The sequence below is a fragment of the Nerophis ophidion genome, linkage group LG21 (genome assembly GCF_033978795.1).
Source record: "Nerophis ophidion isolate RoL-2023_Sa linkage group LG21, RoL_Noph_v1.0, whole genome shotgun sequence".
Classification (NCBI taxonomy): Eukaryota; Metazoa; Chordata; class Actinopteri; order Syngnathiformes; family Syngnathidae; genus Nerophis; species Nerophis ophidion.
Genome location: NC_084631.1, coordinates 42646547 through 42672123, shown reverse-complemented (window position 1 = coordinate 42672123; position 25577 = coordinate 42646547). Strand labels below are relative to the sequence as shown.

At 41.8% G+C, this 25577-nt stretch overlaps 1 protein-coding gene across 2 annotated transcripts in view; it reads left to right on the top strand.

The window, feature by feature from the left end:
• The window catches only part of trappc9 (trafficking protein particle complex subunit 9), a 320599-nt gene that overhangs the window by 104674 nt on the left and 190348 nt on the right, over positions 1-25577 (top strand). For both annotated transcript variants that reach the window (XM_061882643.1, XM_061882642.1), the window contains one exon: positions 6337-6489. In XM_061882643.1, coding sequence (XP_061738627.1) covers positions 6337-6489 — 153 coding nt within the window. The remainder of the gene's footprint in view (positions 1-6336; positions 6490-25577) is intronic.

The window sequence follows — 25577 nt, the reverse complement described above, 5'->3', positions numbered from 1 at the left end:
ACAATATTGTCCACTGTCCAACTGCTCTAAATTAAGAGTTCACAGCTCCAGTTTTACTGACTGACTATGCCCAAAACAATGTAGTAATTACTCTTAGTCTTCACTGAAGAATAGTGTAAACGCAATAAACATATCACTCTAATAACTTTTTCACTTCCGATACGATACCGATATTGTAGCCTTGAGTATTTGCCGATACCGATATCAATACGATACGATATAGGCACGAATCATACATATATTTATTCCTTATTTTGTTTTGTAGAATGTTAGAAAAGGCTTGATAAAGTGATGTTACTGTTACTGATGTTGTAGTGTTAAAACAGAAAACAATAGTCAGCAAGAGTAGGTATAGGAAAAACTGACTCATTTATTATTAACCAATTGGTTACATAAATTTTAACCTTCAACATAAGAGTATTACCTCAACAAATCCAATAAAAACAAAATGTTATATTTAAAGTGCAAAATAACCACTAACACCAACATAATTATACAATTGAAAAGAATAAATTAAAAATAAATTAGAAGACCCTGAAAAATAACCTAAATAAATCCAATAAAAAAAAAAAAAACGTTTTAAAGTGCAAACAATTCAAGTTCACTTCAGTTATTTTTTTTACTGTCAGCATATGTTGGAAACAACTGTGGGCAGGGACAAAAACCACAAAAACAACACAATATTGTCCACTGTCCAACTGCTCTAAATTAAGAGTTCACAGCTCCAGTTTCACTGACTGACTATGCCCAAAACAATGTAGTGATTACTCTTAGTCTTCACTGAAGAATAGTGTAAACGCAATAAACATATCACTCTAATAACTTTTTCACTTCCGATACGATACCGATATTGTAGCCTTGAGTATTTGCCGATACCGATATCAATACGATACGATATAGGCACGAATCATACATATATTTATTCCTTATTTTGTTTTGTAGAATGTTAGAAAAGGCTTGATAAAGTGATGTTACTGTTACTGATGTTGTAGTGTTAAAACAGAAAACAATAATCAGCAATAGTAGGTATAGGAAAAACTGACTCATTTATTATTAACCAATTGGTTACATAAATTTTAACCTTCAACAAAGGAGTATTACCTCAACAAATCCAATAAAAACAAAATGTTATATTTAAAGTGCAAAATAACCACTAACACCAACATAATTATACAATTGAAAAGAATAAATTAAAAATAAATTAGAAGACCCTGAAAAATAACCTAAATAAATCCAATAAAAAAAACAAAAAACGTTTTAAAGTGCAAACAATTCAAGTTCACTTCAGTTATTTTTTTATTGTCAGCATATGTTGGAAACAACTGTGGGCAGGGACAAAAAACACAAAAACAACACAATATTGTCCACTGTCCAACTGCTCTAAATTAAGAGTTCACAGCTCCAGTTTCACTGACTGACTATGCCCAAAACAATGTAGTAATTACTCTTAGTCTTCACTGAAGAATAGTGTAAACACAATAAACATATCACTCTAATAACAAGAGCATAAAACAAATAATAATCAGTCAGTGCTGACTACCCTTACTACTCCTCCTCCTCCTTCTCCACTTTCTGCAGTGAAAGCATAATGTGGAGATTTTTTTTTAAGAAGATAAGCATTTCGGTATGCTGTGAGTTAAAATACTTCCACACAGCCGACATCACTACACTTTGCTGAGCACACGCGTTGTCGTTGTTGTGATCACGTGGGCTGTGCGTGCTGGATCAGAGACGCTCTTCTTCCGCGGCCACCACCAACGTTAATTACGGGGCATTGCCGCCACCTACTGTGTTGGAGTGTGATCAAACCAGCGGCGGCAAAAGGACAGCTTATATCGGAGCGCTTATATCGGAGTTTTTAGATTCAGTCCGATAAAATCCGATATTCACTTTTTTGGCTAATATCGGACCGATTTCCGATATCAATATCGGATCGGGACATCCTTAGCATCATTCATTGCCTGAGCTGACTGACGCCACCTAACAGCTTGTGCTTTGACATTACTACGCTTGGAATCTCCAAATATCAACATTTATTGAAAAGGAACATGCATTTAAAGGCCTACTGAAATGAGATGTTCTTATCTAAACGGGGATAGCAGGTCCATTCTATGTGTCATACTTCATCATTTCGCCATATTGCCATATTTTTGCTGAAAGGATTTAGTAGAGAACATCCACGATAAAGTTTGCAACTTTTGGTGCTGATAAAAAAGCCTTGCCTGTGCCGGAAGTAGCAGACGATGTGCGCGTGACGTCACGGGTTGTGGAGCTCCTCACATCTGAACATTGTTTACAATCATGGCCACCAGCAGCCAGAGCGATTCGGACCGAGAAAGCGACGATTTTCCCCATTAATTTGAGCGAGGATGAAAGATTCGTGTTTGAGGATATTGATAGCGACGGACTAGAAAAAAAAAAACACGATTGCATTGGGACGGATTCTGATGTTTTTAGACACATTTACTAGGATAATTCTGGGAAATCCCTTATCTTTCTATTGTGTTGCTAGTGTTTTAGTGAGTTAAATAGTACCTGATAGTCGGAAGGGTTTGTCCACAGGTGTGTTGACGCCAGTGTCTCAGGGGAGTTGACGACAGCTGCATGGACGGAACAAGCTCAGCGTTTCTCCAGTAAGAACTGACTTTTTAACCACAATTTTCTCACCGAAACCTGCTGGTCGGGATCCATGTTCTCTTGATCCATAGGAAATTTTCACCTCCGAGAATTTTAAACAAGGAATCACCGTGTGTTTGTGTGGCTAACGGCTAAAGCTTCCCAACTCCATCTTTCTACTTTGACTTCTCCATTATTAATTGAACAAATTGCAAAAGATTCAGCAACACAGATGTCCAGAATACTGTGTAATTATGCCGTTAAAGCAGACGACTTTTAGCTGTGTGTGTGTGCAGCGCTCACACTTCCTAAAAACCTGTGACGTCTTGCGTACACGTCATCATTACACGACGTTTTGAAGACGAAACTCTCGGGAAATTTGAAATTGTAATTTAGTAAACTAAAGCGGCCATATTGGCATGTGTTGCAATGTTAATATTTCATCATTGATATATAAACTATCAGACTGCGTGGTGGCTAGTAGTGGCTTTCAGTAGACCTTTAAAATATTTTCTTGGATTTTCAAATTCTATTTGAGTTTTGTCTCTCTTAGAATTAAAAATGTCGAGCAAAGCTTGCTAGTAAATAAATACAATTTAAAAAAAAATAGAGGCAGCTCACTGGTAAGTGCTGCTGTAATGGACTCACGCTGTCGTCTTGCGGGTTCCATGGACCACCAAGGAAGGACATGACTTCAAGCATGTTTGACTTGCTTTATTTTCCCACACCAACTTGTCTGCGGTCGGGTCGCTCTTCCGCTGCGTCTCCCGTCTCCCTCTGCTGCTCGCTCCACCGTCTGCTTTTCAGCAGCACGTACTTCAGTCCGCCTCTTCTTGTCTCCGTCTTCGTCGTCGTATGTGTTTTTCTCGCTCCACACCATCACCAGCCCCGTTCTCTCCTCCTTTTCCCCTTTTATACAGCGAGAGGAGATACGTTAATCGTGTACAGGCGCGCGATCCACACACCTGATCTTGTTTGTGGTGTCGCTCCCGGCAGGCCGGCCCTCGCCGCTCGCTCGCCATCCCCGCCATCTTGCCTTTCTGTTGGCCCGTCGGCTCCGCCTCTCCACAGCTGCTATTTTAGCTATTTTTAGATTTGGTGACCCCTGACATGGACCATGTTCACACTGCAGGGTGGGGTGTCCGATCGGGATTTATTTTTGTCAAGTTCGATCTTTTTAGTAGCCGTGTACATTACAAATGACAAATGTGATTTCTAATGTGAATGCAATCCGACCCGCATGCATGAGCTGCAGTGTTTACGGAACTAAAGAAGGCGTCCACTCTAGTCGGTCTCAGTGCCGCTGCACTTCTGGCAATTTCGAGGATTTTGTGCAATCAAAGTCAACAATTTGTGAACCAAATTATTCCGTGCACAAGATATTTCGCTTGAAGTGTGTCTGTGGGTGAGCAGTCAGACAAAGATAGTAAAACTTTGATGTGACTTCCTAAAACACTTTATTTTCACTTGTTTTTTTTCTAGAGAATTCTTGAGATTGTATTCAAAAGAATATAAAAACCCAATAAATGACATGTAAAGTACATAATTATTGACAGTTTTTGCCATAAAGCAATATACATGTAGCTCGGTTGGTAGAGTGGCCGTGCCAGCAACTTGAGGGTTCCGGGTTCGATACCCGCTTCCGCCGTCCCAGTCACTGCCGTTGTGTCCTTGGGCAAGACACTTTGCCCACCTGCTCCCCACCTGTGTGTGTGCAGCGATTAGAACATGTCCAATTTGTAAAATATTCCCTTTTTTTCCCCATCAAAATATGGACATTAATTTTCTTTTCCCCACAGACAAATGATACTAGGGACACACGCAGATGTGGTTACACAGATATACAAACATGAGTGACACACGCAGATGTGGTTACACAGATACACAAACATGGGTGACACACACAGATGTGGTTACACAGATACACAAACATGGGTGACACACGCAGATGTGGTTACACAGATACACAAACATGGGTGACACACGCAGATGTGGTTACACAGATACACAAACATGGGTGACACACGCAGATGTGGTTACACAGATACACAAACATGAGTGACACACTCAGATGTGGTTACACAAATACACAAACATGAGTGGCACACGCAGATGTGGTTACACAGATACACAAACATGAGTGACACACGCAGATGTGGTTACACAGATACACAAACATGAGTGACACACGCAGATGTGGTTACACAGATACACAAACATGAGTGACATGCAGATGTGGTTACACAGATACACAAACATGAGTGACTCACACAGATACACAAACATGAGTGACACACACAGATGTGGTTACACAGATACACAAACATGAGTGACACACGCAGATGTGGTTACACAGATACCCAAACATGAGTGACACACACAGATGTGGTTACACAGATACACAAACATGACTGACACACGCAGATGTGGTTACACAGATACACAAACATGAGTGACACACGCAGATGTGGTTACACGGATACACAAACATGAGTGACACACACAGATGTGGTTACACAGATACACAAACATGAGTGACACACTCAGATGTGGTTACACAAATACACAAACATGAGTGGCACACGCAGATGTGGTTACACAGATACACAAACATGAGTGACACACACAGATGTGGTTACACAGATACACAAACATGAGTGACACACGCAGATGTGGTTACACGGATACACAAACATGAGTGACACGCGCAGATGTGGTTACACAGATACACAAACATAGGTGACACACGCAGATGTGGTTACACAGATACACAAACATGGGTGACACACGCAGATGTGGTTACACAGATACACAAACATGGGTGACACACGCAGATGTGGTTACACAGATACACAAACATGGGTGACACACACAGATGTGGTTACACAGATACACAAACATGGGTGACACACACAGATGTGGTTACACAGATACACAAACATGGGTGACACACGCAGATGTGGTTACACAGATACACAAACATGAGTGACACACACAGATGTGGTTACACAGATACACAAACATGGGTGACACACACAGATGTGGTTACACAGATACACAAACATGGGTGACACACGCAGATGTGGTTACACAGATACACAAACATGCGTGGCACACACAGATGTGGTTACACAGATACACAAACATGGGTGACACACGCAGATGTGGTTACACAGATACACAAACATGGGTGACACACGCAGATGTGGTTACACAGATACACAAACATGAGTGACACACGCAGATGTGGTTACACAGATACACAAACATGGGTGACACACCCAGATGTGGTTACACAGATACACAAACATGAGTGACACACGCAGATGTGGTTACACAGATACACAAACATGGGTGACACACGCAGATGTGGTTACACAGACACACAAACATGGGTGACACACGCAGATGTGGTTACACAGACACACAAACATGGGTGACACACGCAGATGTGGTTACACAGATACACAAACATGGGTGACACACGCAGATGTGGTTACACAGATACACAAACATGGGTGACACACGCAGATGTGGTTACACGGATACACAAACATGAGTAGATGATTGTGATAACAGATTGAGATATGCCTTTACACAAAATGTTGCTGTCACACCGATTATAGCTAAGATAGGCGCCAGCGCCCCCAAAAGGGAATAAGCGGTAGAAAATGGATGGCTGGATGGATGTGTGACAAGTGTTGTTTTGTTTGTGTGCAGAGAAAGTGTTTGGGGACTTCCTGCGCTGGAGTCTGGAGGACGCCTTCTCTCAAATGCCCCTCAAGCCCGGCCAAGCGGTCTCGCTGGTGGTGGACATCCATGTCAAACTGGACTTCTCGGGCCAGGAGAGTCTGCTGCAGGACCTCAACGACGGTGAGTCTCAAGTCTTCAAACGCTCACACTGGAAATACCCGGCCGGAGTCAGCAGATCTTAGAATATGTGCTCAACAAACCTTTTAGAGCACAAGGAATGTTCTTCTGCTGTGTTGGTAAAGCAGCACATGTGTCAGTCCAACATGGAGGCAGGTTCGATTCCCGCTTCCTTCCGCCATCCTAGTCACTGCCGTTGTGTCCTTGGGCAAGACACTTGACCCACCTGCTCCCAGTGCCACCCACACTGCTTTAAATGTAACTTAGATATTGGCTTTCACTATGTAAAGCGCTTTGAGTCACTAGAGAAAAGCGCTATATAAATATAATCCACTTCACTTCACACATGCCAATACGGCCTTTTTAGTTGACTAAATCACAATTTCAAATTTCCCGGGAGTTTCGTCTTCAAAACGTCGTGTAATGATGACGTGTACGCAAGACGTCACGGGTTTTTAGGAAGTGTGAGCGCTGCACACACACACAGCTCAAAGTCGTCTGCTTTAACGGCATAATTACACAGTATTCCGGACATCTGTGTCGCTGAATCTTTTGCAATTTGTTCAATTAATATTGGAGACGTCAAAGAAGAAAGATGGAGTTGGGAAGCTTTAGCCTTTAGCCACACAAACACACGGTGATTCCTTGTTTAAAATCCCTGGAGGTGAAACTTTACTATGGATCAAGAGAACATGGTTTCGGTGAGAAAATTGTGGTTAAAAAGTCAGTTCTTACCGGAGAAAAGCTGAGACACTGGCGTCAACACACCCGTGGACACACCCCTCCGACTATCAGGTACTATTTAACTCACTAAAACACTAGCAACACAATAGAAAGAGAAGGGATTTCCCAGAATTATCCTAGTAAATGTGTCTAAAAACACGACACAATGAGGACACACGTCCTGGAGGATGAAGGTTCCTACTTATCATCGTCAAGGTTGCTCTTTTCTTCTTGTTTACTCAAGGTAAACATGCTCTAGGTCAGTGGTTCTCAAATGGGGGTACTTGAAGGTATGCCAAGGGGTACGTGAGATTTTTTTTAAATATTCTAAATATAGCAACAATTCAAAAATCCTTTATAAATGTATTTATTGAATAATACTTCAACAAAATATGAATGTAAGTTCATAAAGTGTGAAAAGAAATGCAACAATGCAATATTCAGTGTTGACAGCTAGATTTTTTTTGTGGACATGTTTCATAAATATTGATGTTAAAGATTTCTTTTTTTGTGAAGAAATGTTTAGAATTAAGTTCAGATGGATCTCTATTACAATCCCCAAAGAGGGCACTTTAAGTTGATGATTACTTCTATGTGGAGAAATCTGCATTTAGAATTGAATCACTTGTTTATTTTTCAACAAGGTTTTACTTATATTTATATCTTTTTTCCAAATAGTTGAAGAAAGACCACTACAAATGAGCAATATTTTGCACTGTTATCCGTTTTTAATAAATCAGAAACTGATGACATAGTGCTGTATTTTACTTCTTTATCTCTCTTTTTCAAACAAAAATGCTTTGCTCTGATTAGGGGGTACTTGAATTAAAAAAATGTTCACAGGGGGTACATCACTGAAAAAAGGTTGAGAACCACAACAGTGAAGCACACAAGCTGGACATACAGTAGTTAATAATCATTGAACAAACAGCACAAGTAACAAATAATTATAGTTGCATATTACTTACAACTAAAAAATGTAGCTATTTTAGCTAAATATGCGGCTATTTCAGCTAAATATCTGGCTATTTCAGGTGTAATTGTCTCTATTTCGGCTAAAAATGTAGCTGTCATCGAAAAATGTAGGTATTTCAGAAATGTTTTTGCTATTTCAACTAAAAATTTTTATATCAGCTAAAAATGTATCTATTTTAGCTAAATATGTAGCTATTTTAGTTAAGTATGTGGCTACTTATGTGGGCCTACCGAGGATGTCGTGGTGGTTTGTGCAGCCCTTTGAGACACTAGTGATTTAGGGCTATATAAGTAAACATTGATTGATTGATTGATTGACAACTACTAAGTCTCTGAGGCAGAAGAGTATTAGAAAGTATCCAATAACTGAGTGCATCAACAACAATACATATATATATATATATATATATATATATATAATATAATGTTACGTAATGTTACATGTATTTGTATTGAACCGTTTCGGTTCAATTCAAAGGTGTACCGAACGAGTTTCCACACGGACATATTAAGTAGCGCACCGCACGTTGTGTAAACAACGCACACCGAGGCGACACACGGCATGCTAGCAGCGACTGGACTACGATAGACAGACCATACCTCCTCTTTTCACGGGATATGTTCCTCTTTTGCCGGGCTGTCCGGGTGGAGTTTCTTAAATGCCTCAAATGTCTGGCATTTTAAGTTAAAGTTGCGTGAATTTTCAATGTACGTTCAGGGTTAATGTCATTTTTATTTGAACTATTTGGAAAAAAAGATATAAAATAACAAACAACTTGAAAAATAAACACGTGATTCAATTCTAAATGCAGATTTCTCCACATAGAAGTAATCATCAACTTAATGTGCCCTCTTTGGGGATTGTAATAGAGATCCATCTGAACTTAATTCTAAACATTTCTTCACAAAAAAATATATCTTTAACATCAATATTTATGGAACATGTCCACAAAAAATCGAGCTGTCAACACTGAATATTGCATTGTTGCATTTCTTTTCACAGTTTATGAACTTACATTCATATTTTGTTGAAGCATTATTCAATAAATATATTTAGAAAGGATTTTTGAATTGTTGCTATTTTTAGAATATTTTTTTAAAAATCTCAAGTACCCCTTGGCATACCTTCAAGTACCCCCAGGGGTACACGTACCCCCATTTGAGAACCACTGTTTTAAAGACCCATGGCACATTCTAAAAATACTATTAAAATAAACAAAAGTGAAATAAAAAGGTTAAATGTAATTTAGAAAAAGTTGCAACGTTGACTAATAAAACCAAACTATTGTTTTTCTTTCAAACTGTCATTGCTCGAAACATAATATTGAATCAAAATCAATGTTATTATGAATTATTGACCTATCCAAGGTTCCCATTACTTCACATCAAATATTCCACTAAGAAAAATATTTTTGGTGGAAGATTTTGCAAATTAGGTACATAAATAACCCAAAAATGTATATTATGTTGTTTTCTTGCTGTACCGAAAATGAACCGAACCGTGACCTCTGAACCGAGGTACGTACCGAGCCGAAATTTTTGTGTACCATTACACCCCTAATATATATATATATATATATATATATATATATATATATATATATATATATATTAGGGGTAAATTAATGCGTTAATTATGAGTTAACTCATCAATTATTAATGCCGACAATTATTTTATCGCACATTTGCGTATGTTGTTTACATGCTTTTATTTTGTTAACGCCTTTTCTTAACAAGATGGCGTCGCCCGGCGTGGAGGGGCTCTTGGTAAAGATGGAACATTTGGCAAAAATACCAGACAATTCTGCAAATGTCTTGGCTGGCTTACAGCGTGGTCACTCCGGGATCACTTACGACCGCCAGACAATTCTGGATGTGGATAGATCGGGCCGTTTTGGACTGAATGAGGCGTGCTTGCTAGACCGGCTAGCTAGCATGGGAATACTTTGCCGGCTACATCCAGCGGCCTGTGAAGCAGCGGAGTATATGTGTTGTCTGTCTATTTATGAATAATGCAGACCAGGAGTGTTGGCTGAGTTCTTAACGTTTGCTTTCAGAGCGTGCATATCACAACATACAAGATGCCGTCATGGCGACACACAACCTATACCGGGCTACCGCGCATGCTCGTCACTCCTGTTGCATGCTGGGTAGGGTAGTTCTTTATTTCCCTGGCTCATAACATCACAATATAGTACCATGTATATGCCTTCAGTTTATCAAAGCACCAAGCAAACAATCGGAAAATTCCCATCCTATCAATTCCTAGATATGGTCATAATTATTTTAAGTGCACTACACAGAATAAACACAACATTATTAATATTGCTACTACGGATAATTTGATCAAAAATTCCCTAAAACAGCCCACTACCTATAACATAGGTTTTTTAAACATAAGACCCTGATAAAAAAAATGTTTCTGCTGTTACCTCAGAAATTGCCTGTTCAGATGTTATGATTGTGGCTCAGAGATTTGTATGTAGATTATATTTATTTTCCATAACAAACAGGATAACTTAAATACCCTGGCAGTGGCAATAAGCTTAAATGTTTGTATTTACATTTTTTGAGTTGATTTTCATAAAATATGCTATTTAACTGCTACTGTTTAACAAGGACTGATTTAAATTGTGTTTGCACAACAAATGTTTTGGCGCTTTTGTTCATGTGGGAGAATATTCCAATAAAGGTGCACTACACACTACTTTTGAATTCATTATTGGGCTTTGCGTATACAATGCAGTTAATCGCAATTAATCAGAGAAATAGTGCGAGGTGGAGGTGGCGACTTGTCCAGCCCGATTGTAGCTGAGATAGGCGCCAGCGCCCCCCGCAACCCCTAAAGGGAATAAGCGGTAGAAGATGGATGGATGGATGGATAGTGCGATTAACTTCGATTAAAATTTTTAATCGTTGCCCAGCCCTAATATATATATATATATATATATATATATATATATATATATATATATATATATGTATATGTATGTATAGTACAGGCCAAAAGTTTGGACACACCTTCTCATTTCAATGCGTTTTCTTTATTTTCATAACTATTTACATTATAGATTGTCACATCAAAACTATGACACCTGTGAAGTGATCACCATCTCAGGTAACTACCTCTTGAATCTCATGTAGAGAATGCCAAGAGTGTGCAAAGCAGTGATCAGGGCAAAGGGTGGCTATTTTGAAGACACTAGAGCAGGGGTGCCCACACTTTTTCTGCAGGCGAGCTACTTTTCAATTGACCAACTCGAGGGGATCTACCTCATTTATATATATCATTTATATTTATTTATTTATGAAAGAGACATTTTTGTAAACAAGTTAAATGTGTTTAATGATAATACAAGCATGTGTAACACATATAGATGTCTTTCTTTCACGAAGACAAGAATATAAGTTGGTGTATTACCTGATTCTGATGACTTGCATTGATTTGAATGTGACAGTAATGATGATAACGCCCACATTTTCAAATGGAGGAGGAAAAAAAGTTGTCCTTTCTGTACAATACCACATGAAAGTGGTTGGTTTTTGGCATCTAATTCATCCAGCTTCCATACACTTTACAAGAAAAACATTGGCGGCAAATTCCGTAGCTTGCTTGATTGACATTCACGGCACCCGAGGGTCTTGTGAGATGACGCTGGCTGCTGCCAGTTCATTATTATGAAAAAATGACCGAGAGGAAGGCGAGAAACACTTTTTATTTCAACAGACTCTCGCGCCGTCCCTCCCGTCAAAACTCTAAAGGCCGACTGCAGATTTCCTATCTTCACAATAAAAGCCCTTCACAATAAAAGCTGGCGTGCACAAGTGATGTGCACGCCAGCTTTCTGAGGGATCGCTTGTGCACGCCAGTTTTCCGAGACTCTGTATTTAGTTAGCGCAGGCAACATGAAGCAGGGCTTTTATTGTGAAGATAGGAAATGTGCAGTCGGCCTTTAGAGTTTTGACGGAAGGTACGGCGCGAGAGTCTGTTGAAATAAAAAAAATTTCTCGCCTTCCTCTCGGTCATATTTTCATAATAATGATCTTGCAGCAGCCAGCGTCATCTCACAAGACCCTCCGGTACCGTGAATGTCATTTAAGTGACGTCTTGGTGAAGATTGATGATCACTAATTTTTAGTTCTATTTTTTTTTAAAGCCTGGCTGGAGATCGACTGACACACCCTCCGCGGTCGACTGGTAGCTCGTGATCGACGTAATGGGCACCCCTGGTTTATGGGATTGATCAGCTGGAATGAATGTATTTGACCATAGAAGATATTGAGGTCAAAATAATGCAATTATCATGTAGGGAAAATGTGTTGAAATGTAGAAGTTCCGCCGAATGTGAAAGTCTTTAAGAGTCCCTAATTACAACAGTAGAAAGTGGCCATGTAGTGTAGTGCACACATCATTTGTGCAAACTCCACTATTCAATGAAGTGGAGCATTCAGTTTAACCACACGCAGGAACTGCTATTTCTTCTCCAGGATTTTAGCTCGCTCTCTTTGTATTCCCCCCCAAAAAGTGCAAATCTGACCTCCCTGTTTAGCGTTTCTACTCGAGTACTTTTCAAGTTCAAACTGCTTATTCTCTGACGGCTGCCGCCATGAATAATAAGCGAGCATCATGTGTGTTTTGCCGCCGACGCGCTTGACTGACAGGGTAAACACAAGCGGCCGCGCATGTTTATCTGCGCTCGTGAGGTCATTTAAATGATACTATTCCACTCTTTTAATTAGCCCGGAAATAATGGAGGCCCTGAATAAAGGAGATAAGGAACATCACTTCCTAAATGGAGGCTGCGGATGTGGTTGTTATGGTGACGCTGCTTGCAATTTGACACCGCTAAGCTAATCACATTATTATTGCTCCGCTGAACTTTGGAGGTCTTACTCCTTAAATATCCTCTCATTTTAAAAGGAAGGTGGTCACATGGTTGAATTTGAATAAGACGTTCCGTGCGTGCGTGATCTCCACATCCCCCATCCTTCCCGGCTGAAATAAAACGCTTCACCAATGGTGCACCGGTGTGTGAATGTCATCACACACACCAAATATAAAAAAGGAGGGAGGAAGAAAAAAAAAAACACAAAACCCTGTGATCTGCTGCAAAATGTAGAGAGATTTGTCTGGCATTGTGGGAACTCCTTTTGGCCTCTTTCAATTTGTTTTGACTCCAAACTAAACCCACTTAATCACGTTCAAACATAGGCGGCTTAGACCTCATATGGCTGCACCATAATACTCGCTGCTAAGCTGCGGCGTAGCTGCAAGGGACAGACGTGTGTAGAAACAAGAACATGTCGCATCAACTGAATGGAATAACCTTCCTCAGGCTGATTGCTGAATAGATCCAGAAAAAACTCATTTCTTAATGAATCTTGCAGCATCATTTTGCATAATAGGCTCGGTGTTTTGTTTCTAAAGGCTAAAAAGTGTTATACATAGATGGAAAGATAAATGTTATTTTGTCAAAATATATTTGTCTACCTATATCGTGTTGGGGATATACTGTAGGTGGACAAAAGTAAGGTAAAACACTGGAAAACAAGGGAGAAACATGAAACAACATAACGGACATATGAGATGTTAAAATAGCAACAAGCTGCCACTTCAGAAACACCATTTCTACATACAGCTACAACAGTAAAACACAAGAAAAAAAAACATCCATCCACCCATCATCTTCCGCTTATCCGAGGTCGGGTCGCGGGGGCAACAGCCTAAGCAGGGAAACCCAGACTTCCCTCTCCCCAGCCACTTCGTCTAGCTCTTCCCGGGGGATCCCGAGGCGTTCCCAGGCCAGCCGGGAGACATAGTCTTCCCAACGTGTCCTGGGTCTTCCCCGTGGCCTCCTACCGGTTGGACGTGCCCTAAACACCTCCCTAGGGAGGCGTTCGGGTGGCATCCTGACCAGATGCCCGAACCACCTCATCTGGCTCCTCTCCATGTGGAGGAGCAGCGGCTTTACTTTGAGTTCCTCCCGGATGGCAGAGCTTCTCACCCTATCTCTAAGGGAGAGACCCAAACTCATTTGGGCCGCTTGTACCCTTGATCTTATCCTTTCGGTCATGACCCAAAGCTCATGACCGTAGGTGAGGATGGGAACGTAGATCGACCGGTAAATTGAGAGCTTTGCCTTCCGGCTCAGCTCCTTCTTCACCACAACGGATCGGTACAACGTCCACATTACTGAAGACGCCGCACCGATCCGCCTGTCGATCTCACGATCCACTGTTCCCAAGACTCCTAGGTACTTGAACTCCTCCACTTGGGGCAGGGTCTCCTCCCCAACCCGGAGATGGCACTCCACCCTTTTCCGGGCGAGAACCATGGACTCGGACTTGGAGGTACTGATTCTCATTCCGGTCGCTTCACACTCGGCTGCCAACCGATCCAGCGAGAGCTGAAGATCCCGGTCAGATGAAGCCATCAGGACCACATCATCTGCAAAAAGCAGAGACCTAATCCTGCGGTCACCAAACCGGAACCCCTCAACGCCTTGACTGCGCCTAGAAATTCTGTCCATAAAAGTTATGAACAGAATGGGTGACAAAGGACAGCCTTGGCGGAGTCCAACCCTCACTGGAAATGTGTTCGACTTACTGCCGGCAATGCGGACCAAGGTCTGGCACTGATCATACAGGGAGCGGACCGCCACAATCAGACAGTCCGATACCCCATACTCTCTGAGCACTCCCCACAGGACTTCCCGAGGGACACGGTCCAATGCCTTCTCCAAGTCCACAAAGCACATGTAGACTGGTTGGGCAAACTCCCATGCACCCTCAAGAACCCTGCCCAGAGTATAGAGCTGGTCCACAGTTCCACGACCAGGACGAAAACCACACTGTTCCTCCTGAATATCGTGTTGGGGATATACTGTAGGTGGACAAAAATAACAACACAACGGACATATGAGATGTTAAAATAGCAACAAGCTGCCACTTGAGAAACGCCATTTCTACATACAGCTACAACAGTAAAACACAAGAAAAAAAAAACAAATGAGCAATAGTTTTAAGTTTCAAGTTTATTGTTCTTCGGTCAATGGTCAACAAAGCAAAAAAAACAGTTGTACATTCATAGATTGAAAATAAAAAATGTTACAGACCGAAAGGGTTTAGGCTGAAGTTAAACACTTATTGCGCCTAACCCTATAAACAATTTCAAGTACAAAATAAACTTCCGAAAGTTATAAAAAGTCCTTTGCACAACTTATTATAAATACACATTATAAACAACATGAACGTAGTTCAATTTTATACACAGTACAGGCATGTGAAATATCCCTGTGTACATATAGACCTTTGCACTAATTATATATACAATATATACAAACAATTGTACTTCTATTATTATTTATATCTCATGTTTAATTTTTAATTAACATTAATCATAGTATTAACTACAATGTTAATTCAAGAGTGATCTATTTTTTCAAGACATTGGTCTTAAAGTGTTTTTTAAACACATAAAATTGCACGGACAAACAAGACAAAAGCACCATCCCCGCATACACCGCGCCAAGAGAGCTGACTCCATCGTTGGCTGCCCACTAGTCCAGTCTGCACGGATGAAAAGTTTTCTGATAACAACTGAATCGCTCCCACTGTATAGTTTTTTTTTTTCTTCTAGTCCTTCACTCTCACTTTCCTCATCCACACATTTCCATCCTCGCTCACATTAATGGGGAAAATCGTCGCTTTCTCGGTCCGAATCGCTCTGGCTGCTGGTGGCCATGATTGTCAACAATGTTCAGGTGTGAGGAGCTCCACAACCCGTGACGTCACGCGCACATCGTCTGCTACTTCCAGTACAGGCAAGGCTTTTTTATTAGTGACCAAAAGTTGCCAAATTTATCGTGGATGTTCTCTACTAAATCCTTTCAGCAAAAATATGGCAATATGGCGAAATGATCAAGTATGACACACAGGCTGCTGTCCCCGTTTAAATAAGAACATCTCATTTCAGTAGACCTTTTAAGTTTGAGGACGCACACGTGACAGAGAGAGTGGAGACTACTCTGATGTAGGGATTCTTTTACATTGAGTGGGTAGTGCTGAGGGCTTCACGGTGGCAGAGGGGTTAATGCGTCTGCCTCACAATACGAAGGTCCTGCAGTCGCAAGGGGACCCTCTTCGAAAGAAGAGGGTCCCCTTGCGAAGGGCAGCGATGGGCATCGCCACCACCTGTCTACTGATGCTGAAGAAAGGTGCGGGGCCGACCTTCAGGTTGTACAGGTACGACTATATAATCTCACTTAAACACTAGTAACACAATAAGCAGATAAGGGATTTTCCACAGTTATCCTAGTAAATTTGTCTGATAACATCTGAATCGCTCCCACTGTATAGTTTTTTTTTTTCTTCTAGTCCTTCACTCTCACTTTCCTCATCCACACATTTCCATCCTCGCTCACATTAATGGGGAAAATCGTCGCTTTCTCGGTCCGAATCGCTCTGGCTGCTGGTGGCCATGATTGTAAACAATGTTCAGATGTGAGGAGCTCCACAACCCGTGACGTCACGCGCACATCGTCTGCTACTTCCGCTACAGGCAAGGATTTTTTTAATAGCGACCAAAAGTTGCAAACTTTATCGTGGATGTTCTCTACTAAATCCTTTCAGCAAAAATATGGCGAAATGATCAAGTATGACACACAGGCTGCTGTCCCCGTTTAAATAAGAACATCTCATTTCAGTAGACCTTTTAAGTTTGAGGACGCACACGTGACAGAGAGAGTGGAGACTATCCTTTTACATTGAGTGGGTAGTGCTTAGGGCTTCACGGTGGCAGAGGGGTTAGTGCGTCTGCCTCACAATACGAAGGTCCTGCAGTCCTGGGTTCAAATCCAGGCTTGGGATCTTTCTGTGTGGAGTTTGCATGTTCTCCCCGTGAATGCGTGGGTTCCCTCCGGGTACTCCGGCTTCCTCCCACTTCCAAAGACATGCACCTGGGGCTAGGCCCCTCCCACCTCCAAAGACATGCACCTGGGGATAGGTTGATTGGCAACACTAAATTGGCCCTAGTGTGTGAATGTGAGTGTGAATGTTGTCTGTCTATCTGTGTTGGCCCTGCGGTGAGGTGGCGACTTGTCCAGGGTGTACCCCGCCTTCCGTCCGATTGTAGCTGAGATAGGCGCCAGCGCCCCCCGCGATCCCAAAAGGGAATAAGCGGTAGAAAATGGATGGATGGATGGTCTTTCGAAGAGGGTCCCCTTGCGAAGGGCAGAGATGGGCATCGCCACCACCTGTCTACTAGTGCTGAAGAAAGGTGTGGGGCCGACCTTCAGGTTGTACAGGTACGACTATATAATCGCACTTAAACACTAGTAACGCAATAAGCAGATAAGGGATTTTCCACAGTTATCCTAGTAAATTTGTCTGATAACATCTGAATCGCTCCCACTGTATAGTTTTTTTTTTCTAGTCCTTCACTCTCACTTTCCTCACCCACAAATTTCCATCCTCGCTCACATTAATGGGGAAAATTGTCGCTTTCTCGGTCCGAATCGCTCTGGCTGCTGGTGGCCATGATTGTAAACAATGTTCAGATGTGAGGAGCTCCACAACCCGTGACGTCACGCGCACATCGTCTGCTACTTCCGCTTCAGGCAAGGCTTTTTTATCAGCGACCAAAAGTTGCAAACTTTATCGTGGATGTTCTCTACTAAATCCTTTCAGCAAAAATATGGCAATATGGCGAAATGATCAAGTATGACACACAGGCTGCTGTCCCCGTTTAGATAAGAACATCTCATTTCAGTAGGCCTTTAAGTTTGAGGACGCACACGTGACAGAGAGAGTGGAGACTATCCTTTTACATTGAGTGGGTAGTGCTTAGGGCTTCACGGTGGCAGAGGGGTTAGTGCGTCTGCCTCACAATACGAAGGTCCTGCAGTCCTGGGTTCAAATCCAGGCTTGGGATCTTTCTGTGTGGAGTTTGCATGTTCTCCCCGTGACTGCGTGAGTTCCCTCCGGGTACTCCGGCTTCCTCCCACTTCCAAAGACATGCACCTGGGGATAGGCCCCTCCCACCTCCAAAGACATGCACCTGGGGATAGGCCCCTCCCACCTCCAAAGACATGCACCTGGGGATAGGTTGATTGGCAACACTAAATTGGCCCTAGTGTGTGAATGTGAGTGTGAATGTTGTCTGTCTATCTGTGTTGGCCCTGCGGTGAGGTGGCGACTTGTCCAGGGTGTACCCCGCCTTCCGTCCGATTGTAGCTGAGATAGGCGCCAGCGCCCCCCGCGATCCCAAAAGGGAATAAGCGGTAGAAAATGGATGGATGGATGGTCTTTCGAAGAGGGTCCCCTTGCGAAGGGCAGAGATGGGCATCGCCACCACCTGTCTACTAGTGCTGAAGAAAGGTGTGGGGCCGACCTTCAGGTTGTACAGGTACGACCATATAATCTCACTTAAACACTAATAACACAATAACCAGATAAGGGATTTTCCACAGTTATCCTAGTAAATTTGTCTGATAACATCTGAATCGCTCCCACTGTATAGTTTTTTTTTCTAGTCCTTCACTCTCACTTTCCTCATCCACAAATTTCCATCCTCGCTCACATTAATGGGGAAAATCGTCGCTTTCTCGGTCCGAATCGCTCTGGCTGCTGGTGGCCATGATTGTAAACAATGTTCAGAGATGAGGAGCTCCACAACCCGTGATGTCACGCGCACATCGTCTGCTACTTCCGCTTCAGGCAAGGCTTTTTTATCAGCGACCAAAAGTTGCGAACTTTATCGTGGATGTTCTCTATCCCACCTTCTCATTAAAAATAGCCTTTAGGATTTACTCAACTGTTTACTTGAAGGCAGGTATAAAGTTGTATGACAGATTGAGACATGGTGTCTATTAGAGTTAGCGGTGTATTGGAAATGTTTGCTTATTCAACTTCTGGACTTTTATTGGAAGACCGCGTTTATTAGCAGCTAATTGAGACGCGGCGTGAGAGCTAAAAACAGGAGGCGCTATTATGAAAGGCCACTGGTACATTTAATTAGCATCATCGGGTTTAATGGCCAGTAATGAATTGATTTGCGATGCTCAGTGTGCAGCGACTCTGCAACATCCACTGTGACTTCTTGCCCTGCCCTCTTTTATTCTGCTGATATCCTCCGTCAGCTGAGGAACATCACACAAGGACACAACATATATCCTCAAATGTGTTTATCCCTCACTTGGGCCGCGCCTGCAAACGACAACACCATCAGTCAGGATGAGGACAGGGGAGTGATGTCATCAGCGGGACAAATTAAGTCAGCACGCGGACAGGGGAGTGATGTCATCAGCGGGACAAATGGGCCTTGACGTGCGGGGGCTTTATCATCTTGAGTGCGGGACATGATGATGATGATGGCGCTGCAGTCTGCGAGTCGGTGGCGTCACGACGCTAAATATTGTATGTGCTTATTCATTTTGGACACGTTGGAAAAAAGAAAAAGAAAGGGAAGACAAACAAACAAGTAATGAAAATAAAATATGGTATAGTAAGAAGCAGAGCTTGTTTAATTCTACCCTTTCCTAATTGTTATCATCCTTTTTTGATCTCAAACACACTGCATGAATAAATCAATACAATATCAATACAGGTCACATAACTAGCTAGTTGATTGACTGTGATAGATCGAACAGTATTCTTCTTTCTACTTTGTAAGGACTTTGAATAGTTTGTAAAATCCTTTTCAACCCATATGCAGTTGAATATGCTACAAATAATAAGTAACTTGGAATTTCATGGCTGCAACATGTGCCAAAGTAGTTGGGAAAGGGCATGTTCACCACTGTGTTACATCACCTTTTCTTTTAACAACACTCAATAAACGTTTGGGAACTGAGGAAACTAATTGTTGAAGCTTTGAAAGTGGAATTCTTTCCCATTCTTGTTTTATGTAGAGCTTCAGTCCTTCAACAGTCCGCTGTCCTATTTTACGCTTCATAATGCGCCACACATTTTCCATGGGAGACAGGTCTGGACTGCAGGCGGGCCAGGAAAGCACGCGCACTCTTTTTTTTACAAAGCCGTGCTGTTGTAGCACTTGTCTTGCTGAAATAAGCAGGGGGGTCCATGATAAAGTTGCCTGGATGACAACATATGTTGCTCCAAAACCTGTATGTACCTTTCAGCATTAATGGTGCCTTCACAGATGTGTAAGTTACCCATGCCTTGGGCACTAATGCACCCCCATACCATCACACATGCTGGCTTTTACACTTTGCGCCTATAACAATCCGAATGGTTATTTTCCTCTTTGTTTCCAAATATAATTTGAAATGTGGACTCGTCAGACCACAGAACACCTTTCCACTTTGCATTGGTCCATCTTAAGTGGAATTCTTTCCCATTCTTGTTTTATGTAGAGCTTCAGTCCTTCAACAGTCCGGGGTCTCCGCTGTCCTATTTTACGCTTCATAATGCGCCACACATTTTCCATGGGAGACAGGTCTGGACTGCAGGCGGGCCAGGAAAGTACCCGCACTCTTTTACTACGAACCCACGCTGTGGTAACACGTACTGAATGTGGCTTGGCATTGTCTTGCTGAAATAAGCAGGGGCGTCCATGAAAAAGATGGCGCTTAGATGACAAAAGCTGTATGTACCTTTCAGCATTAATGGTGCCTTCACAGATGTGTAAGTTACCCATGCTATGTGCACCCCCATACCATTATGCATGCTGGCTTTTGAAATTTGTGTTGATAACAGTCTGGATGGTTTGCTTCCAATTCGGTCCGGATGACACGATATCGAACATTTCCAAAAACAATTTGAAATGTCCATCTTAGATGATCTCAGGCCCAGAGAAGCCGGCGGTGTTTCTGGGTGTTGTTGATAAATGGCTTTGGCTTTGCATAGTAGAACTTTAACTTGCACTTACAGATGTAGCAACCAACTGTATGTAGTGACAGTGGTTTTCTGAAGGGTTCCTGAGCCCATGTGGTGATATCCTTTAGAGATTGATGTGGGGTTTTTTTTATACAGTGCCATCTGAGGAATGGAAGGTCACGGTCATTCAATGTTGGTTTCCGGCCATGCCGCTTACGTGGAGTGATTTCTCCAGATTCTCTGAACCTTTTGATGATATTATGGAGCGTAGATGTTGAAATCCCTACATTTCTTACAATGTCACTTTGAGAAAGGTTGTTCTTAAACTGTTTGACTATTTGCTCACGCAGTTGTGGACAAAGGGGTGTACCTCGCCCCATCCTTTCTTGTGAAAGACTGAGCATTTTTTTGGGAAGCTGTTTTTATAGCCAATCATGTCACCCACCTGTTCCCAATTAGCCTGCACACCTGTGGGATGTTCCAAATAAGTGTTTGATGAGCATTCCTCAACTTTATCAGTATTTATTGCCACCTTTCCCAACTTCTTTGTCACGTGTTGCTGGCATCAAATTCTAAAGTTAATGATTACTTGCAAAATCAGTTTGAACATCAAATATGTTGTCTTTGTAGCATATTCAACTGAATATGGGTTGAAAAGGATTTGCAAATCATTGTATTCTGTTTATATTTACATCTAACACCATTTCACAACTCATATGTACAGTTGTGGGTTCTAGTTTGTTCTGTACAGCATTTCAGCTTTTCGCAACTGCACCAAGTCTTTCAATGTCCCGTTTACATTTTTTCTAAATTCATTGACATGCCAAGTTTATTTGGAGGTAAATATCGTGTTTCTGCAGGTAAACAAACCGAATAAAACAAAGGACTGATGAAACTTAATCAGATTGTAGTTCTAGAAGTTCCGTCTTTGTTTGAACTACACAAACTGTTTTTTTAGTCCACAGATTTCTACTGCCAGGTAAACTCGGTGCCTGAAATGGATTTGTCGGAGTTCAAATGTTTTAGTCCACTTTCCAATGCTGCACAAAAGCTGACATTTAAGAAGCGATTTATCTGTTTGTCATTTGTGGTCTGGAAACAAATATTATTTTGTTTTATTTTGAAGGGGCTTCACGGTGGCAGAGGGGTTAGTGCGTCTGCCTAACAATACGAAGGTCCTGCAGTCCTGGGTTCAAATCCAGGCTCGGGATCTTTCTGTGTGGAGTTTGCATGTTCTCCCCGTGAATGCGTGGGTTCCCTCCGGGTACTCCGGCTTCCTCCCACTTCCAAAGACATGCACCTGGGGATAGGCCCCTCCCACTTCCAAACACATGCACCTGGGGATAGGCCCCTCTCACTTCCAAAGACATGCACCTGGGGATAGGCCCCTCCCACTTCCAAAGACATGCACCTGGGGATAGGCCCCTCCCACCTCCAAAGACATGCACCTGGGGATAGGCCCCTCCCACTTCCAAAGACATGCACCTGGGGATAGGCCCCTCCCACCTCTAAAGACATGCACCTGGGGATAGGCCCCTCCCACCTCCATAGACATGCACCTGGGGATAGGCCCATCCCACTTCCAAAGACATGCACCTGGGGATAGGCCCCTCCCACCTCTAAAGACATGCACCTGGGGATAGACCCCTCCGACCTCCATAGACATGCACCTGGGGATAGGCCCCTCCCACTTCCAAAGACATGCACCTGGGGATAGGCCCCTCCCACCTCTAAAGACATGCACCTGGGGATAGACCCCTCCCACCTCCATAGACATGCACCTGGGGATAGGCCCCTCCCACTTCCAAAGACATGCACCTGGGGATAGGCCCCTCCCACTTCCAAAGACATGCACCTGGGGATAGGCCCCTCCCACTTCCAAAGACATGCACCTGGGGATAGGCCCCTCCCACCTCCAAAGACATGCACCTGGGGATAGGCCCCTCCCACCTCCAAAGACATGCACCTGGGGATAGGTTGATTGGCCCTACTGTGTGAATGTGAGTGTGAATGTTATCTGTCTATCTGTGTTGGCCCTGTGATGAGGTGGCGACTTGTCCAGGGTGTACCCCGCCTTCCGCCCGATTGTAGCTGAGATAGGCGCCAGGAATGGATGGATGGATGGATTTATTTTGAAGAGCAAGGTACACGGAAAGTTGGCAGCATGCAAGTTTTGCTCATTTCATTTTCCTTTCATCAACGGTAATTGAAAAAAAACCCCAACTTATCTGAATTTTGAAATGCAAAATATTTAATTGGGAAATAAAGTATTTTTCTTTTGTGTAATAACGCAGTAACTAGATTTAAAATGGTTGGATCTTCATTGTTTATTTTGTGGGTTCTTCCGAGGATGTTGTAGTCGTAATGATTTGTGCAGTCCTTTGAGACATTTGTGATTTGGGGCTATATAAATAAACATTGATTGATTGATTGATTATATAACAAAAATGGATTTAAAAAAAAAAAGAATTTTTTAACTTTGTTTCTGCAGATGAGATTTTTACCATTTTTGTTGTATGAAATCTAAAATTGAGCTAGACAAAGTGGCTGGGGAGAGGGAAGTCTGGGTTTCCCTGCTTAGGCTGTTGCCCCCGCGACCCGACCTCGGATAAGCGGAAGATGATGGATGGATGGATGGGAATCTAAAATAATTTTAATTTTAACTAATGATTTTTAACTACATTTTTTTTTAGACCTGGTATTATATTTTTCACATAGAAAATTAATGTTTTATTTTTTGTATTTCAAAATAAAATTCCAATTGTTTTCTTTGACAATTGCCATTGACGGAAGAAAACATCCACTGACCCAACAATGGCTTCTTCTTCTTCTTCTTCTTCTTCTTCTTACTTGCCACTCCTCTTTATGTTCACCAGAAGGAACAAAGTCACGTTTGGAACATTGCGTGCGTCACACCTGTACCTTTATGGTGGTGATGCAGAGCAGGTCATGTGACCAGAAGAGCTCTCCTCTACTGAGACATTTGGCCCTCAATTAGTGCGGACCTCAGGTGGTTCTAGTGCCTCTTACCTGCAACCCAGTGGACCTTTTTATCACCTGAAACTTCATCATAACTCCATTGAAAAAAATAAGCTCATCTTTTAGCACAAGTGGAATATAACTAGAAATAAATATGTTCTCTTTTATTTTGCCTGTAAAAGCCGTTCTGCATAGGAGAAAGAAAAGAAGCGGCAGATCAACTGGTCTAAAAAGGAGGTCTATTTAAAGGCTTGAGTATACAGATGAGTTTTATAGCCCGCATTACTACTATTATTATTCATCTACATGTTCATTTACTGAACATGTTCTATCTACACTTCTGTTCAAATGTAATAATCACTTATTCTTCTCTTCTTTGATACTTGACATTAGTTTTGGATGATACCACACATTTAGGTATGGATCCGATACCAAGCAGTTACAGGATCATACATTTGTCCTAATCAAAGTATTTCATAAGTGTATAAACAATTACAAAAAAAGACAAAAGATTTAGTGATAATTAAAACATTCTAATATTATTTCAGATAGTATCAGGTATGCACGGCTCCTGTACTTGGTATCGTTACAATCGACATCTGTGTAGACCCACATGTGGCATTTGTTTACACTCAGGAGCGCTAGCTTGCTGTTAGCGGTGTATCCTCCTACGGTCTGTGGTGAAGCATGTTAAGCTATTCCTCGTCCTCCAGGGATAATAATACTTGTTCGACATGTAGCCTATTAGTCGCCACGGAGGCCAGGATTAGTGATTAGTGGCTAAAACACTGCGGATGGATGCTAGCTGCTAACAAGAGCAAGAGCTAAGCACCTCTTGCAAAGTGTTTATAGCTTCAACTTTGTTTGTGTTTGAGACAAAATGCGTCCATTCTCAGTCTTCTGTCTCCACACTGTTTCTGCTTGTAAGTGCTTTGTGTGTGTGTGTGCCCTGATTAGTTAGCGTGTTTGCTCCTTTTACCTGCAATGTCACAACGTTGAGATAGCATGCTGTCGTGTCTGGAACAAAAAGAACCAGTATTTTTCAGAACCAGTATAGTACCATTTTTTTATTCATTAGTACCACAATACTAATACCGCACAACCTTAATACACACATATGTAATATACTTGCATACATAATACACACACATACATAATACACACACATACATAATACACACACATACATAATACACACACATACATAATACACACACATACATAATATACATGCATACATAATACACACACATACATAATACACACACATACATAATACACACACATACATAATACACACACATACATAATACACACACATACATAATACACACACATACATAATACACCCACATACATAATATACATGCATACATACACACACATACATAATATACATGCATACGTACACACACATACATAATACACACACATACATAATACACACATACATAATACACACAGATACATAATACACACACATACATAATATACATGCATACATACACACACATACATAATATACATGCATACATACACACACATACATAATACACACACATACATAATATACATGC